At 40.1% G+C, this 17,137-nt stretch overlaps 2 protein-coding genes across 2 annotated transcripts; both read left to right on the top strand.

Moving 5' to 3' along the window:
- Nucleotides 1-8,122: 8,122 nt before the first annotated feature.
- On the top strand, nucleotides 8,123-14,642 carry kng1 (kininogen 1). Its single transcript, XM_039657309.2, has 7 exons — nucleotides 8,123-8,545; nucleotides 8,621-8,737; nucleotides 10,548-10,620; nucleotides 11,657-11,829; nucleotides 12,353-12,463; nucleotides 13,988-14,080; nucleotides 14,198-14,642. The coding sequence occupies exons 1-7, from the start codon at nucleotides 8,348-8,350 to the stop codon at nucleotides 14,450-14,452; spliced, it is 1,020 nt and encodes a 339-aa protein (XP_039513243.2). The 5' UTR covers nucleotides 8,123-8,347; the 3' UTR covers nucleotides 14,453-14,642.
- Nucleotides 14,643-14,776: 134 nt separating this feature from the next.
- Nucleotides 14,777-17,007, top strand: LOC120468736 (cocaine- and amphetamine-regulated transcript protein). Its single transcript, XM_039657310.2, has 3 exons — nucleotides 14,777-15,451; nucleotides 15,539-15,622; nucleotides 16,711-17,007. The coding sequence occupies exons 1-3, from the start codon at nucleotides 15,248-15,250 to the stop codon at nucleotides 16,816-16,818; spliced, it is 396 nt and encodes a 131-aa protein (XP_039513244.1). The 5' UTR covers nucleotides 14,777-15,247; the 3' UTR covers nucleotides 16,819-17,007.
- The last annotated feature ends 130 nt before the right edge of the window (nucleotides 17,008-17,137 follow it).

The following is a 17,137-nucleotide window of genomic DNA, read 5'->3' as shown; positions in this document are numbered from 1 at the left end:
GTGTGGAGCTCAGGCTCCTGCATTGATCCACCCTGATAGAAACACACACACGGAGGGGGAGGACAATGATAGCGCTCAGTGCTTCTGTCTTAAAATGATCAATGCAGCTAAGTGTTAAACACGTAGGCTTATTTACTATAAATAATTCGTTAAATAATATCAGATCTTGCAGATGCTTTGTCATGGCAAGCCCAATATTGCCATATTATTTGAGACTATAGTGTGTGGAAAAGGGCATGAACCTACATACACTGTTGAAATGTTCTCTCTTAAAATAAGAAGCGCACTATAGCCTAAAATGCTTGTCCACATTTGATCTACATCGCCACCTAACGGCTTTAAAACAGAACTGCAAACAAGTATAATGCTCGATATAGCACAAAAATGTGAGAATAACTAAGTCTAAATTTCTTAATCACGTTTCATTTAAATTGTAGGTATGTTGGAAACACATTAACTAGATTCTGAAAAAAACATCCTCCACACCGCCAGGGGGAGACGTCATGTGAGTTTTAGAAGTGCGCAACAATTTTAGTAGAAAAAAAAGATGCTGATTGAGGAATAGCACACTTAAAGTAATAGTTCACACACACACAAAAAAGGAAATTTTGTCATCATTTACTCACCCTCAAGTTGTTCCAAATCAGAATGAGTATCAATCTTCTGTTGAATACAAAAAAGATAGTCGACGGTAGCCGAACAGGAAAAATACTTCCATCAATTGTCTGGTTACTGACATTCTTCTAAATATCTTTGTTTGTGTTCAGCAGGAGAAAGAAACTCATACATAGTTGGGCCCTTAAGCACATAAATAGGTGATGTTGTGCAAATTCATCTAAAAGCGCCAAATTTGGCACAGATGTAGAACAGGTCACACTGAAATGATTTAGCTAGGGCGCCTGAGACCCTCAGGGCCAAGATGGTGGCCAAATCCAATATGGCCGCTGCCCGAAAAGGGTTCCAGCTATAACTTTTGAACCACATGAGTTACAAAATACAAACTGGATATGTTTTGATCATGGGAAACACACAAGAATGTTTATATTTATGACCCAGTATATCTGGACCCCTTGATCCTCCAATTCCAATATGGCCGCTGTCCAATAAAGCAGTTTGGGGTGTAGTATGTATGGGGCCTTACACCCCATTCATCTACAAGCGCCAAATTTGGCACAGATATAGCTGAAGCCATACTAAAATGATTTAGCCAGGGTACCCGAGCCAATAGTCCCTGAGACCAAGATGGCAGCCAAATCCAATATGGCCGCCGCCTGAAAGGGATTTGGCTAGCTCTTGAGCCAGATGAGATACAAATACAAACTTGATGTCTATTTTAACTTTTTGACTATGGGAAAGCCATAGGAACACTTACATTTATGATTAGGTGTATCAGGACCCCCCAAATTCCCTAAATACAATATGGCCACCGCCTGAAAGGGATTCGGCTATAGCTCTTGAGCCAGATGAGATACAAACTTTATGTCTATTTTACCTTTTTGACCATGGGAAAGCCATAGGAATACTTAAATTTATTAATGGGTATATCAAGACCCCCAAATTCCCTAAATCCAATATGGCCGCTGTCTGAAAAAGGGTTTTGACAACTTTTTAACCAAATGAAGACTTAATGTCTTTTTTTTTTTACCATGGCAAACACACAGGAATCCTTACATTTGTGATTGCCTATTTTTATACCCCACATATGCATTTACAAGAAAACATCTACCTGATCCTTCATACTTTTTCAATTAGAAAATTGGTGGGAATATTTGGGATGTCGGGAAGGCATATATGAGGGAGAGTCAGAATTCCAGCACAGATTTGGGCAATACTGAGCAAATATGGAGATTACTATTTGATTGTATGGACTGTGGTGGAGCAGCTGAAATCAAAAGAAGCCACCCAGCATTTCCACCCAGGGGCGTTTACGCAATGGTAAATATGCTTGATGGTGCTGTAACGGTCCAAATGATCTGGCCAACTACTGAAAAATCATTCCATGACTATGTTAACACCAATATTGCTGGGTTTGTGAGGTCACACATGAGCTATGAATCTGTCACGCGATTGGATATTGTGTTTGAAACATATCCAGAGGAGAACAAACTCAAAACACAAACTCACCAATGCAGAGAAACCGGATCAAAAACTAAAGTAATATTCCAAAACGTAACTGGAACAGTGACTTCCTTAAAAAAATGAGGACAACAAGGATGAACTATTTGGATTTATCAGTGAGGAGATAACCAAGCCTGGCATGTCAGGTAAAAGAAAGATGCTGTACTCTCCAACAGCCCAGGGTATGTCTGCCCTTCAGCCTTGTAATCATCCAGAAGCAGATACAAGAATAATCCTGCATCGTGCACATGCTGGGGCCAACGGCCATGAAAGGCATTTGTCCGAACTGTCGACAGCGATGTTGTCATACTTGCCATCTGCTTCTTCAATACACTCCGCCTAACAGAGCTCTGGATCAGCTTTACAGGTGGAAAAAAAACTATAGGGACATTCCTGCTCATGAAATCAGCAAGGATCTTGTGACACAACCTCAGCCTTCTTGGGCCATGGGAAAAGAGTGCATGGGCAGCTTGGGAGGCAACACCAGATCTCACAGAATCCCTGGTTATCCTCAGATCAAAGTCCAAAGACTGGAGCGTATGGTAGACATCATTTACAGCACCACCTTTTCTCGAATGGTACCCGTCTCCTACCCAATCTGCACTGATTCAGCACATCAGAAGAGCTTCTACTGGAATCAGGCAACCGCTGTCCAGCAAGATATCCCTGAGTTCAATGCATGGGGATGGTATCGGGACTCTACCAGCAAGACTTGTGAATCTTACTGGACTTAACTCGGAGACGCCAGTACCGCACCATTCTCCTCCACTGTGGCTGCAAGACAGCATGTAGAGGGCACTGTAAGCCGGAGTTCGTTGCACTTCTTTATGTAGTAAAGTGCTTGTACAAACAATGTAATGATGGTGGAGACGATAAGAGATCTGGTGATTGTGAGTAATGATGATAATTCATGTGAGAGACCATGAGAATTCACTGTTGTTTTTTTATGTTATTATTGTTGTTGTTTTTTTGTTATGCTAAGCAAACCTAAAGAGTTTTAGACAAATTGACTGTATATTATTCTTTTATAAATTTGAGATATAAATATTTCCTTTCTTATTCGTTCTTATATGATTACATTTTGAAATGCATTCACCTGGCAGTGTACACAATACTTAGCCTGGTTAAAACCAGACCATTCTCAGTTGTAACAAAGCGTCATAGACAAATAATTTCCAGAGAGGCATCACCAGTGGACGTCGCCGGTAGACCTAAAACCAATCAGAGCGATGAAGGACATGTTGTTCTCCACATCTCGTCATCATCGTGTAAAGCCCGCCCCAACGTTTCTGATTGGTGCCGCGATTTCTGCGGACTGGAAATGGGTTTGAATGAGCTCTTTGCCAGACTAACTTTCAGAGCAAATCTAAATTTGCCGGAAGTTGTCTGGGTTTTCCCAGGCTACATAATACTCGCTATCCACTGCAGAAATAGGGTTTGAAGGTTTAAATCAAGGCATATATGCTGGTCTAGCATGTGAAGATGACTCTTAAAGTCCCCATGTATCTTTGATCACCAAAATTACACATTTAAACGTTTTTTCCCCCCTTGAAATTTCTTAATTTCTTAAAATAGCTTGAATGTAACTCGACACCCTTGCCTCATGTAGTATACATGGTTCTATGAATATGCACATGAGCCCCACCTCCACTCACTCAGCGATCCACTGATTGACGATCACACGTTGATCTGATTGGTTACAAAGTCGTATGTGACGTCAGAAACACCAGCGATTTCAAACCGTGTTTTTGAGACTGTCTTTGGTTCACTGTAGCCTAGAAATCTAGATGCACCCTAGCGGCAGCAAAAATTATTTTGCAGCAAAGTGTGATGTAGCATCTTGATGTAGGTCTAGCATGCCAGGCTAGGTTCACTGCAGTTTAAGCAGAAAATACTCAGCAATGCTGTCGACTTATGAATTTACACATGGTTTGTCTTAGCACATTAAAAACACCACATAGACATTGCCACACATAACACAACATAGACCAAACTGGATTTTCAATGTAGGCTAGACTTGATTTGCTGAAACGGCTCATGAACAAGGACAAATGTCCTTCAGAGAATGAGACACTCAGCCCTCACTCAGTTCTTTGAACATGAGCACTTTAGAAAGAAGCAGAGTTTCAGTGTGGAAGGAGAAGTGCGAACTCTACAGCCACCAAAGGGAGTCAGTGAGCACACCGGCGGTCACAACTCACACATGAGTCTACTGTCTGAACATATGGCAAGCCGTTTTAGCTTAAATTGTACCCAGCTTTACTCGTCATAATTTCATTCTTACTAGTAACAATTCAATTAGAGAGCTCTACAATTCAATTCTTACTAGTAACAATTACAATTAGAGAGCTCTCTAATTCATTTATTACTAGTAAGAATTACAATTACAGAGCTCTCTAATTCAATTCCAGAGCTCTGCAATTTCATTCTTACTAGTAAGAATAGCTATTGTAGAGCTCTCTAATTGAATTTTTACTAGTAAGAATTGAATTCGAGAGCTCTCTAATTGTAATTCTCACTAGTAACAACTCAATTAGAGAGCTCTACAAGTATATTTGTTACTAGTAAGAATTGAATTGTAGAGCTCTCTAATTGGAATTGTTACTAGTAAGAATTGAATTCGAGAGCTCTGTAATTACATTCTTACTAGTAACAATTCAATTCGAGAGCTCTGTGATTTAATTAAAGGGTGCCCTAAAACGTCGCATGTTGACGTATGTTCAAAAGCGTCAGTTAGATGACATATGGACTGGGCAAGCATGTACTGGTCTGTATGGACAACACTGCGGCCGCTGCATACATCAACCATCATGGTGGTCTACGCTCCCGCTGCATGTCACAACTTTCCCGGTCATCTTCTCCTATGGAGTCAGATGCATCTGAGGTCTCAACATGCCACTTATAGAGAGCCTAAGTCCCTCCCCTTCCGGTCGACCACCATGGGATCTTATTTTGGAAAAATATTGAATGGTAGTCAATGGCGAGAGACAACAAATATTTTGATCTCGTTTGAATTGTGCCCTGAATTACACATATGATGTTTGTCAATTTAAAAGATACATTTTAAAGTAAAGAAAGTCGCAGTTTGATGTAAAACCGTTGAGGTATAAGACTGTGAAAATACGTAATTACAAAGACTACAAACCCCAAAGGCGCACATTTTCTCTCAATGAATGAAGCTAACTTATGAGGCTGTCTGTCATTGTTTCTACAGTCTTACGTTATAATCGTAACGTTACGCCGTCCTACCTGTTTTGTACCAGACTGCACACACACGAGCAGCGGATCTCGTTTCGCTTCCCGAGAGATGTAGTTCATAGAGCGATTTTCACATAAAACTAAATGTTACTCTTCTGTTGTATGACAAACTGCGACGTTTTTGACTTTCAGAATTATCTTTTAAATTGACAAACATCATATGTGTAATTCAGGACACACTTCAGACAGAATAAAAGGATAAGTTGTCCCTCGCCATTGACTACCATTCATATTTTTTCCGAAATAAGGTCCCATGAGCCGGAAGCGGAGGGGCGGGACTTAGGCTCTCTATATCCCCAACCGTGCTGCCGACAAGCTCTCATAGCAGCAGGTGCTAGCGGGAGAATGGGGACTCCATCCCCAGGTGGTCCAGCTGATGGGAGCGCACAGGTAAATCTGTTTGCCGCCCCGGACACGTCGCACTGCCAGTTGTTTCATTCCCTGACTGAGGGGTCGGATGCTCTGGCCCTGGGGTCTATGCAAGTATTTGTTTTCCCCAGTGAGCCTTCTCACACAAACACTGTGCAAAGTCAAGGAGGACGAGGAGTCTACTCTTGCTAGTTGCACCTTACTGGCCCAACCGGACCTGGTTCCCAGAACTCATGCTCCTCGTGACAGCCCCTCCATAGCCCATTCCTCTGGGAAAGGACCTTCTTTCTCTGAGATGGAGCACCCTATGGCACCAACATCCAGACCTCTGGAAAGTGGTCCCTGGACGGGATGCAGAGGTTCTAGGTGACCTACCCCAGGGAGCGGTAGACACCATCACTTCCACTAGAGCCCCTTCTATGCCTTTATGTGTTGAAGTGGAACCTGTTTGTTGAATGGTGTTCTTCTCACCAGGATAAACCCCGAACTTGCTCGATCAGAGCAGTGCTTTCCATTCTGCAAGATAGGTAGGGGTGAAGACTGTCTCCCTCCACCCTCAAAGTGTACTATGTTGCCACTATGACCCCACATTACAGTTCAGTCTAGGGTAAGTTATTGGAGAAGCACGACCTGATCGTCAGGTTCCTGAGGGGGCAAGAACACTAAATCCTCCTCGCTCGATACCCTCTTGGGACTTGTCTCTGGTGCTAAAGGCACTGCAGAGACCACCGTTCAAGTCCTTGCAGTAAATTCTGTCTTGGAAGACAAAACAGTGCTCCTGGTTGCATTGACCTCAATTAAGAGGGTAGGGGACCTGCATGCATTTTCGGTCGACGAATCGCGTCTGGAATTTGGCCCCGCCAACTCTCACGTTATTCTGAGACCCCAGCCCAGATACATGCCCAAGATTCCTGCCACTCCTTTCCAGGACCAGGTGAGGAACCTGCAAGTGCTGCCTTCGGAGGAGCACTTGGCTTTTCTCTGTCCCATTCGCAGAGCAGCTCTTCGTCAGTTACCGAGGCCAGCAGAAGGGAAAGGCTGTCTCAAAGCAGAGGATGGCCCACTGGATAGTGGATGCCATCACCTTGCCCTATGAGTCCTGAAGTGTGCCTTACCCGCTCTGGTTAATAGCCCTCTCCACTAAGAAAGTGGCTTCTTTCTGGGCGCTGGCACATGACAGACATCTGTAGAGCTGTAGGCTGGGCAACACCAAACACATTCCCCAGATTCTTAAGCATATGTGTAGAGCCGTTTTTCCCGTGTGCTCATCTCAAGTAGCCACCAACACCGAAGTACCCGCTCTAGTACCAGCTTGCAGCGCCATTCAGATTCAAGTTCCCCACATGAATCCTGTCGAGTTCCTCCACACCCCTCGACAGTTAGATGTTGCGGAAAGTCCGATGCCAGGCCTTGCACTTGTATTGTTAAACCTGTGCTAAGCTGGGTCCAATACGTTATGATCCCTACGGCGATCCCATATGTGTTTTCTTCCACGATCAGCTCCCTGTGGTGAGTCCGTGTCTTTCCCTTGGATCCTATGTCCAATATATGGGACATGGGATAGGTTACGTTTCTGTGTTAATGACTACATTACTAAAAACAAAAGTAAGAGAAATATAACTTTTAAAATATAAATAAATGTAATGCGTCATATAAAATTCTGAGAACATCCTGTTACTGTTTTTCATTGTAAATAAAGGTCATGCTTTTTTACATAGAAAAGCAAAAACATTCATTAATGAATATTTAATATGTATGGTAATGTAAAGTAAATGGACAATTAACATTACTGTAGCATTTTTACCTGATTAAAAAAAATATATTTCAATAAATTATCTAGTTATTAGTAAATTCCCTTAAGTAACTGCTCTTTAGAGACTGAATTTGACGTGAGATCATTTCTTTAATTTAATGAGAGGAAAACACACAGCACAGGTCAAAGGTAGAGGGGACAAAGTATTCCCTTAAATACACATGGCTACTTTTGTCAATTTGCTTAGCGCAACTCTGCTTTCTACCACAGGTAAATGCTGCATGTCTGTCTCTGTTATGGACTTTTTTCTGTCATTCTTTTTTTAAATTTATTATTATGTAACTCACAATAAAATGAATACTTGAGATAAATACGTAAAATATATCCAAAAATCTATATAATCAACAGTCTCTTTGTAAGCAAACTGGACGACTTGCAAACAAACAACTTTCTATTGGCTAGACTAATGTTTGTGTCCAGAGCTCATGGATTGATTGTTTTGGAACAGATTGTCCACCATAATAAAATGTTAAAACTGGGATCTGAAGTCAAATTGTGCACCATCATGTGAAGGTCTCTGTGAAGGTCTCTTATCATTGGTGTGGAGTTGGACTAGTGATTCAGAGAATTCTGCTTGTTGTCGAGGGTGTCTCAAATGAGTAAACATTTGCATTAAAGCTGCTGAATACCAACTCACCATATTTGGACAGGTGGAGATAGAGAAAGAATTGAGCGATAAAGCAGTGAGTAAATCATTACAGGGGCGGATAGAGTCCAGTGGGAACATTTCTGAACCCTTGCAGTCCAACACCGTTGGGTTTCCAGAAGAGCAGCGACGTTCATGACACTATGACGCGGGACAAGATCTTGGTGGTTTTTGCTTTAGCTTGGCTTTACTGTTCAACGGGACACGGACAAACTGACATTAGCATCCCGTGTGACGATAAACAGGTGGAAGATGTTGTCAATTTAACTCTTTCCAAACATAACGAGATATTAACCGAAGGCGCTCAACTGGCTCTCTATGAAATCCTGGAGGCTACAAAGGTATGTCTCTTTGCATTCAACAATATTTTGCAGATCTACGCAACTTTCTTTAGTCCAACACTGTAATTTTCACAGGCTCAGAATGAGTCGGGGTACGTTCTGTTTGTGCGCTTCACGAGCAGAGAGAGCGACTGTCCCGCGGCAGGAGACAAGCTTTGGCATCAGTGCGACTACCTGCAGCGAGTGGACACGGTGAGATCTGACGAAGTTATCCACGTCAACTTGTACATTCATTATCGCAAAATAAACCTCAACATTTAGAAACAGCTATGAAAGAAATCTAGAGAATATCAGTTATACAGGTTATAATTTACTAATACAACATTTTGATTGCACAATGCCACTATTGACCAATCACGATCAATAATCTAGCCTGACAACAGCCTTCCATGACCCTAGTCACACTCACATTATATAGGGGTGTAGCGGTACACATAAGTCAAGGGGGATAGGTTTTAACCCAACTTTGGGTCAAATATGGACAAAACCAGCCATTGGGTTAAATTTTTTAATTACAATTTTTAACCCAACGTTTGGGTTTGTCCATATTTGACCCAAAGTTGGGTTAAAGCAACCCAGCATTTTTAGAGTGTAGTGAGTTATGGGTTGGTAGGTCGCACTCCACTCCACAGAAGTCAAGGGTGATTAGCGCTACACTGTAATGGTGTGTTCACACCGAACGCGAATAGAGCGTCAAATACGCATCTATCGCGTCTAGTTGGACGCTTGAACATTCGCTCGAGTTCAAATTTTTCAACTTGCGTGGAAGATATTCGTGGCAAACGCGTCGCCCAATTCGCGTCATTCGCAACGCCTGGCGCTAATGATGCTTCTATTCGCATCCTTGCATTGACTTTATATGTAATCTACTTTAATAATTAAACTCGCATTCGGTGTGAACACACCATAAAAAGGCTGGGTTGTTTTAACCCAACTTTGGGTCAAATACAGACAAAACCAGCTATTGGGTTAAATTTTTCAATTACAATTTTTAACCCAACGTTTGGGTTTGTCCATATTTGACCCAAAGTTGGGTTAAAACAACCCAGCCTTTTTAGAGTGTAGTGAGATATGGGTTGGTAGGTCGCTCTCCACTGCAGCTCTCGCAAAATGATTTATTAAATTGACTTAATAATAACAATAATTTCTACATAAAGACTTTTCCTTGCAAGTTGGATTAGTTTTGTTTATACTCATCGGCTACAAGATGAATATATCGGCCACCATATTGGCATCGCCACATACAATTATAGCGCGAACGTGTTTGGGATCCGGCTTTTAATGGTGATACTTTTGTAATCAGTCTCTCAAAATGATAAAAAAAATTTGGATTTAGATTTATCGGCCAATATATCGTTATCGGCTTTCAAACAGAAAGAGTTTTCGGATCATATCTGTTCATATCGGTGGATCCCTGTTAAGGAATAGTTGGTTTGAATAACGGGTTGTGCGTAGCCTCCGCTGTCATCGTCTTTGCGCGTGAGGGTTCATTAACATGCGGATGCACAAAGTTCAATACTATGCTTTTTCATGAAATACCAAATCGCCACAATGCCAAATGTTTTTTGTCTCACTTTAACAGCAAAAACATGAAATAGATACAGATAAGAGTGAGAAACTGTAAAGGTACACTCACAATAAAAGCAAAACATTGTGCTTTCATAAAATAAAGAAAACAAACTCAGTTTCCTTTCCCTGAAGTTTGCGTAGTGCGTCGCTAAAATGGAAACTGAGCATATAGGCTATTAGTGATCTCTTGCGTGCCACCTGAACGCTTGCCTTGGGTTGGTGCGTAAATCGTCTTTTCTTCTGCTCTTTTTCCTGTTATGGCGGTTATGCATTACTGCACGCCCCCCTCCTGGACGAGTGTGACTGACTGAATTTGTCACCTGACGGTTCGGGACAAAGACGTACCGTTACACCCCTACATTAGCATGGCTTCTTATCAATGAAATAACTGTCTTTCTTGTCTTGGGATAATGTACATGTTGTGGTTCCTCAGGCACTCAGGATCTGTCATGCAAAAGTCCTGTTTACAGAAGCTGGTCAAGAGCTACTGGTGCATGACTGTTCAGGTATGGTGTATTATGGCTGCCAGCTGATTGCTATAATATCATCGCATGTCTCATTTCTTTTATATCATTAGCACTTTTATGCCTTAAAAATGCGAAACAGCTCTGGTGCTGTTCTTGTGACTTTTTATTTACTATATTTTAGTACAATAATGTTTTTTTTTTATTTAATATTTTGTATTTTTAAGTGATTTATAGTACTAAAATATATTTATGCAGTAGTTAGAATCCATTTAATCACTTTTTGAGCATAATCCTGAAAGTGAATTTCAAGTTTTTTTGAGTACAGAGTGAAGCTTGGTCTTTTTTTACAGATGACACTTTCAGATTATTGCTGAAGTGAAAGAAGTTTTTTTTTAAGTGAACTTGAAAAAAAAAACTTGTTAATTACTGTAAAATGTATTTATTGTTTATATTTTTATATGAAATATATATTTTCCAAAACATGTTTTACTCAAAAACTGTAAGAAAACAAACATATAAATCTAAAGTTGCGTTCCAAAAATGAGCTTTTAGTGAGATTGTGTTAGTGTGCAGTACCAAACGCTTCCACTAGATGAAATTTTTTCTCCCATTTATTTCACATGCACTCATTTTGACCGGGCACACAAGTGTGACTATTTCTTTTAGGACCATTTAACCTTTTTGAACCATGTCTATGAATTTTTTGTGTGTTCAAACTGTAAGTGGCAAAACCTTTACCAAGTTTCGTACCATTCCGATAAAATAAACAACAAAATTTTTTTTTTAAAGTTTCAGTCAAAAATGCCCGAACAGCACCAGAGGGTTAATATGACTTGTGACAGAAAAGATAAATGTCCCAAAATGTCTCCTTACATAAAACATTTACAAATACTTATATCAGCAGTTTAAAAATGCGATTCCCATTTCAATGGTAACAATGGCTTCTCTGATTGGTCGATCTGTGTTGAGGATTTTGGGTAGTGTAGTTTTTCCATGAATTAGTATTAGTAACAGTATTTTTTTTTTTTAAATAACTCACACTTTTTTCTCTCTCTTTCCTAAATCTCTCTGTCAGCCGAGCCAGCTATTTCCTCTAAAGTTGCCCACTGTCTGGGCTGCCCTGAAAAGATGGACTTACATCAAGAAGAACTGAGAGAACCGCTCATTCACTCTTTGACCAAAGCCAACAACATGGTCAATAGTGTGCATTTATTCATCTTTAAGGACTTGAAATCAGCAACAAAACAGGTACAGTGCTTCATCCCGTGATCCTGTAGCTCAGCTGGTAGAGCGTGGCACTGGTGTAAAAGGTCCGGTGGGCTTCTGTGTAGAACCTTGACTCAATTATAATGTTAAATTTAAAAATGTTAAATAAGGAGAAATGTCATTATGATTGCATAATAAATTCATCTTTAACTTTTTTTTTGCATTAAAAAGTATAGTAACAAGTTGTTTAATCAATAAAATGAAATCAAGTTTTTTTTACAGTCTAGTTATTAATAATTAAAACTAAATCCATAAAATGGTCGCATGATGTTAACCCCTATATATGAAGTGCAAGACAGAACCCTTTATGGGATAGACATTTTTAAGTCAGTCGTAGAACTGTTTCCTCTAAGAGTGTGTAGCAACACAAAGGACCAACGTGTGTCTTTGGGTGGATGCATAAAACATGAGCTTAAAATCACCTCATTTAATCCTTTGACCTCTTTATTGTTGAACTGGGCTGCGGCGTTAATGTTGTGGTGTTGTGGGTCTTCTCTATGTGTAGGTGGTTGCTGGATTCAGGTATAAATTGCAGTTTGAAATGGAGAAGAGCAACTGCACCAGGATAGAATTCAAAGTGGTTACCGAGGAGTGTCACTCGATGCAGGAGAAGACGGTAAGGCACTTATATTTATTTGAAATAGAAATCCGTTATAACAATACAAATGTATTTAATGCATCCTTGCTGAACGAAAGTGGTAATTTCTTTAAAACCAAAAAAAACTTACCCCAAACTTTTAATATTAAACAAAATTATCTATTAATTTAGTCTGAGATGGCACAATACATTTTAGTAACACTCAAAGATGTTCTTTGTCTGACAGAATGTTAAAAATCTTTATATACAAAAATGTAAATTATTACGAACCATTCAAGGAAAGTTCTTTGTAAGAATTTGTGAAAATATACTTGATAATTCAAATATAGTTGTTTATGGAAGCTTGTTTCCGCCACTGAATAAAAAGTGAAAAGAATTCTGATGCTTTTCTCGCAATTGTGAGTTTCTATCTCGCAATTCTGACGCTTTTCTTGCAATTGCTGGTTTCTATCTCCAAATTCGGACTTTTTCTCGCAATTGTGAGTTTCTATCTCACATTTCTGACACTTTTCTCGCAATTGTGAGTTACTCTCTCGCAATTCTGATGCTTTTCTTGCAATTGCTAGTTTATATCTCGCAATTCTGACTTTTTCTCTCAATTGTGAGTTACTCTCTCGTAATTCTGACACTTTTCTCGCAATTGTGAGTTACTCTCTCGCAATTCTGATGCTTTTCTTGTAATTGTTAGTTTCTCTCTCGCAATTGTGACACTTTTCTCGCAATTGCTAGTTTATATCTCGCAATTCTGACTTTTTCTCGCAATTGTGAGTTTCTATCTCGCAATTCTGATGCTTTTCTTGTAATTGTTAGTTTCTCTCTCGCAATTGTGACACTTTTCTCGCAATTGCTAGTTTATATCTCGCAATTCTGACTTTTTCTCGCAATTGTGAGTTTCTATCTCGCAATTCTGACTTTTTCTCGCAATTGTGAGTTACTCTCTCGCAATTCAGATGCTTTTCTCGCAATTGCTAGTTTATATCTCCAAATTCTGACTTTTTCTCACAATTGCTACTTTCTATCGCGCAATTCTGACACTTTTCTCGCAATTGTGAGTTACTCTCTCGCAATTCTGACGCTTTTCTTGTAATTGCTGGTTTATATCTCGCAATTCTGACTTTTTCTCGCATTTGTGAGCTTACATTATATCATGCAATTCTGTCAGTTTTCTCGCAATTGCAAGTTTATATCTTGCAATCCTGACGTTTTTCTCGCAATTACGAGTTTATTTCTCACAATTGAGATTTTTCTCATAATGGCGAGTTTATATCTCAAAAGACTTTTTTCTTGCTATGGATTATATCTCTAAATTCTGAAAAAATTATCAGATCTGTGAGATGTCAACTCAAAACTCACAAAGAAAAGAAGTCACAATTGGCCAATCTAACTTTTTTTCCGAATTGTTAAATAAAAACTCACATTTACCTTTTGTACATTACTTAATTTATTTTGTTGAGGAAACAAGCTTCCATAGTTATGTATAAAAACAAATTCAAAGAGAGTGTACTGTGCACTTGTAGCCTCACACGTCCAGTTGTTGTTCAGGAGGTCCTGCTGTGTAACTCCACGGTGGATGTGGCTCCTTGGAGACACGAGGTCCCAGAAGTGCATGTGGAATGTCAGACAGGTGTCATGGGGGTGAGCCACCCATCAATATATTTACACAAACATTATTTATATTCAATTATATAGATCATTTTCACCGCATGAAGTGTTGCGAACGATTTTCAAGGAGCCCCAACATCTTGCTTACAGGGGTTCACAAGATTCAAACGGCCACCGGGCTGGTCTCCCATTAGGGCCATGCCCATGCTGCCGAAACCATCAGCCAATCCCAAAGAGTCCTCAGAGGAATCCAAGGAGCGCGTCAGTGCAACCAAACGCCCAAAGCTGAACTGTCCTACCAAACCATGGAAAGAGTTCAAGCCCGTCACTGTAAGCATCGCTGCCCCGAACGCTACAGAGTCGGCCACAGCAGACACCGCTCTCAGCGATCAGGACTTGATCTGATGAGCAGCCCGAGTTTGTTTGTCTTTATGTGCTCTGTGGTTAAATGATTATCTAAAGAAGGGAAGGATGAGAGAAAATGCAACTAACATTCTTATAATGTGTTTATGGAGTTTTGTCATTCATTCATTTGTGGATTACAATAATTCACAGTTGTCTTCTATTTCACAATAAAGAGGAATATACAAATATGCTTTTTTGGATTTTTTTTTACAACGCAATAAAATGTTCCTGAACTCATATCTGTTGTGTGTGTGTGACAGAAGACCCGAGAGCATTCGTCAGTCAGCTTATATGATCCTTATTTCATACTATGGATAATAGCAACACCAACATTGTTTTAATTACAATTCAATCGATACAAGAAACAATTTCAAACCGTTTTGGACTTTGACGAAGCATTTGTCGTTTAAAAGTGCAGATGCTTTTTCTGTGTTGCTCTAAACCCTCCTGTGGCGGAAACGAAAGTTACGGCTTTGCATGCGCTGATCTAATTGTTCAGCTCTTCATCAACGCTGAGATGTTTGCAATTCCCTAAAATGGCTATGTCTTGTCGTGGACGTTCCGGTGATGAAATGATGGTCTCCGGAAATAAAAACGGCTGGTAATTGTAGTCAAAGATGAGGTTAGGTGTACATGAGTGGTTTGATGTTTGCGGTTCATGGGTCGGAGGTATGAATCATCTCGCTGACGTTCTTCGGCCTTTCGGGGCGCCGTGAGGTCACGACCCCTGTCAAACACTGCGTCTCGTGTCGATGCGTTCAGAAACCCTGCGCAGAGAGCTTATAAACGCTTCAGATGGTCCTCCTGTCACATGAGAAGACTCGCTCACAACAGACAATCGCTCTCAAATCAGTCCTGCTCCTCGACACAATGGTCCGAGAACGGGTCTTCCTGCTAACCGTGACCTGCTCCGTCTTGATGTTGCTAGTGCGCTGCGATGACTTTCTAGAGATCCGCTCGCCGGGAGATAACATGAAGGCCCAAGAGGAGAAAGAACTGGTGAGACATCTTTTCCCAGTCAGGGAATAATCAATCATTATAGCATTCACATTCAACTATAATGGGTGAAAAACAAACATTTTACAGATTGAGGCTCTTCAGGAAGTTCTTGAGAAACTGAGGAACAAACAGATTCCCACGGCGGAGAAGAAGTTCGGGTGGGTTCCGTCGGTAAGTCCGTCCATCGTCATATACATATAATTACATGAGCAATAACAATGTGTAATTGGGTTAGGCACTTTAAAACTTGATTAATTATAACTTGATTATTTACACAATGACATGGAAATAAACAGGGTCGGAATAAAGAGCTAAAGTTTTTGTTCAGTCAGGAATTTGCCGTTTACAGGAGTTACTTTTGGGGTTTTTTAACATCTTATATACCTAATGTTATCATACCGACTTCATTAATTTCAAAAAATCTTCTTTTAAAGGGAAACAAACCAACTAATAGGTCACCTCAAACATTAATAATTCATCAAATCCATTTCCAATCCTGTTGTTTAAACATTAAGAAACTTGAAGGGATTGACTAAAGCCGCAAGCTCAGCATGGGGGTGAGTAATTAATGACTTAATTTTCATTTTTGGGTGAACTAACCCTTTAAGGTCATCTCCTTCACAAACACTGCAACGGTTGTGATATGACATCACATGTCTGTTTAAACATAAAATCAACATCAACAAATTAAATTCAGAAAAATATACAATCTACTTCACGTAACTGAAAAATTGTGCTCTTTTAATTCATGTCATGAACGTCATACACACCTTTAAACTTAGGAACGCGCCGGAGTGCAAAACGTTTGCTTCTCCAGCATCCGCGAGGAAGTCAAAGGAACGAAAGGTGTAGTGTGACTGACCCTTAAAGGGATAGTTCACCCAAACATGATCTCACCACGAAGTCGTTCCAAACCTTAATGAGTTTCTTTCTGTTTAACACAAAAGAAGATATTTTGAAGAATGTCAGGAACCAGACAGTTGATGGACTACATTGACTTCAGTATTTATTTATCCGTCGATAGCCGCACCTTCAACTGATGATCAAATATCATATTTTGAATTAAAAAAAAGGTGAACTTTCCCTTTAACAGAATGAGAAGCAATAAATAATAAGATTTGTTTGGAGAAAGGACAAACAGAGGAAGATACTGTGATTACATTTAAAAAAAAAAATAATTGTTTAATAAAAAGATTGTTCGAGTTGTATTCAGCACTGCAATGTGTCGTAAAGAAGGAGTGTAACGCGTGTTGTGTCAGTGTGATGCAGGCGAGCAGTGTGCGGTGCGGAAGGGCTCTCGCTTCGGGAAGCTGTGCAGTTGTCCAGGAGGAACCAGCTGCAGTTTCTCCATCCTCAAGTGCTTGTGAAACATCTCGTCCTGTCATACCCAGCCGCGTATTGTGCCAATGCTATTTGATGTTTCCAGTCACAGTTGTAACATGTTTTATCAAACTGACGCATAAAATAAATGCATGCATTTTTGTATAAATCTCTATTTTTATTCAAAGTCTGATTACTCTGAGAGCCTGTAAAACATTGAATGTCGTACTACTGTTGCACAGTCTAGTTGACTTGTACAAGAGCTTGCAATGTCATGGCCGGCCACAAGGTGGCGCAAAAGGAATATGAAACAAAGGAATCAGGAGTTGGTGTTATAGCACAGCCTTTCTCAAACTTTTTTCAGTT

This window comes from Pimephales promelas, chromosome 2 (genome assembly GCF_988280905.1).
Source record: "Pimephales promelas chromosome 2, fPimPro1.hap1.1, whole genome shotgun sequence".
Taxonomy (NCBI): domain Eukaryota; kingdom Metazoa; phylum Chordata; class Actinopteri; order Cypriniformes; family Leuciscidae; genus Pimephales; species Pimephales promelas.
The sequence above is the reverse complement of the archived record's forward strand: the minus strand, read 5'-3'. Positions and strand labels throughout refer to the sequence as shown.

What these genes read in the sequence shown, in the direction of transcription:
- kng1 (XM_039657309.2), top strand. Translation starts at nt 8,348, where the DNA reads ATGACGCGGGACAAGATCTTGGTGGTTTTTGCTTTAGCTTGGCTTTAC. An exon ending in TGAAATCAGCAACAAAACAG is followed by an intron (nt 11,830 to 12,352) that starts GTACAGTGCTTC and finishes CTCTATGTGTAG; the next exon opens with GTGGTTGCTGGATTCAGGTA. An exon ending in ACTCGATGCAGGAGAAGACG is followed by an intron (nt 12,464 to 13,987) that starts GTAAGGCACTTA and finishes GTTGTTGTTCAG; the next exon opens with GAGGTCCTGCTGTGTAACTC.
- LOC120468736 (XM_039657310.2), top strand. Translation starts at nt 15,248, where the DNA reads ATGGTCCTCCTGTCACATGAGAAGACTCGCTCACAACAGACAATCGCT. An exon ending in CCCAAGAGGAGAAAGAACTG is followed by an intron (nt 15,452 to 15,538) that starts GTGAGACATCTT and finishes AACATTTTACAG; the next exon opens with ATTGAGGCTCTTCAGGAAGT. An exon ending in AGTTCGGGTGGGTTCCGTCG is followed by an intron (nt 15,623 to 16,710) that starts GTAAGTCCGTCC and finishes GTGTTGTGTCAG; the next exon opens with TGTGATGCAGGCGAGCAGTG.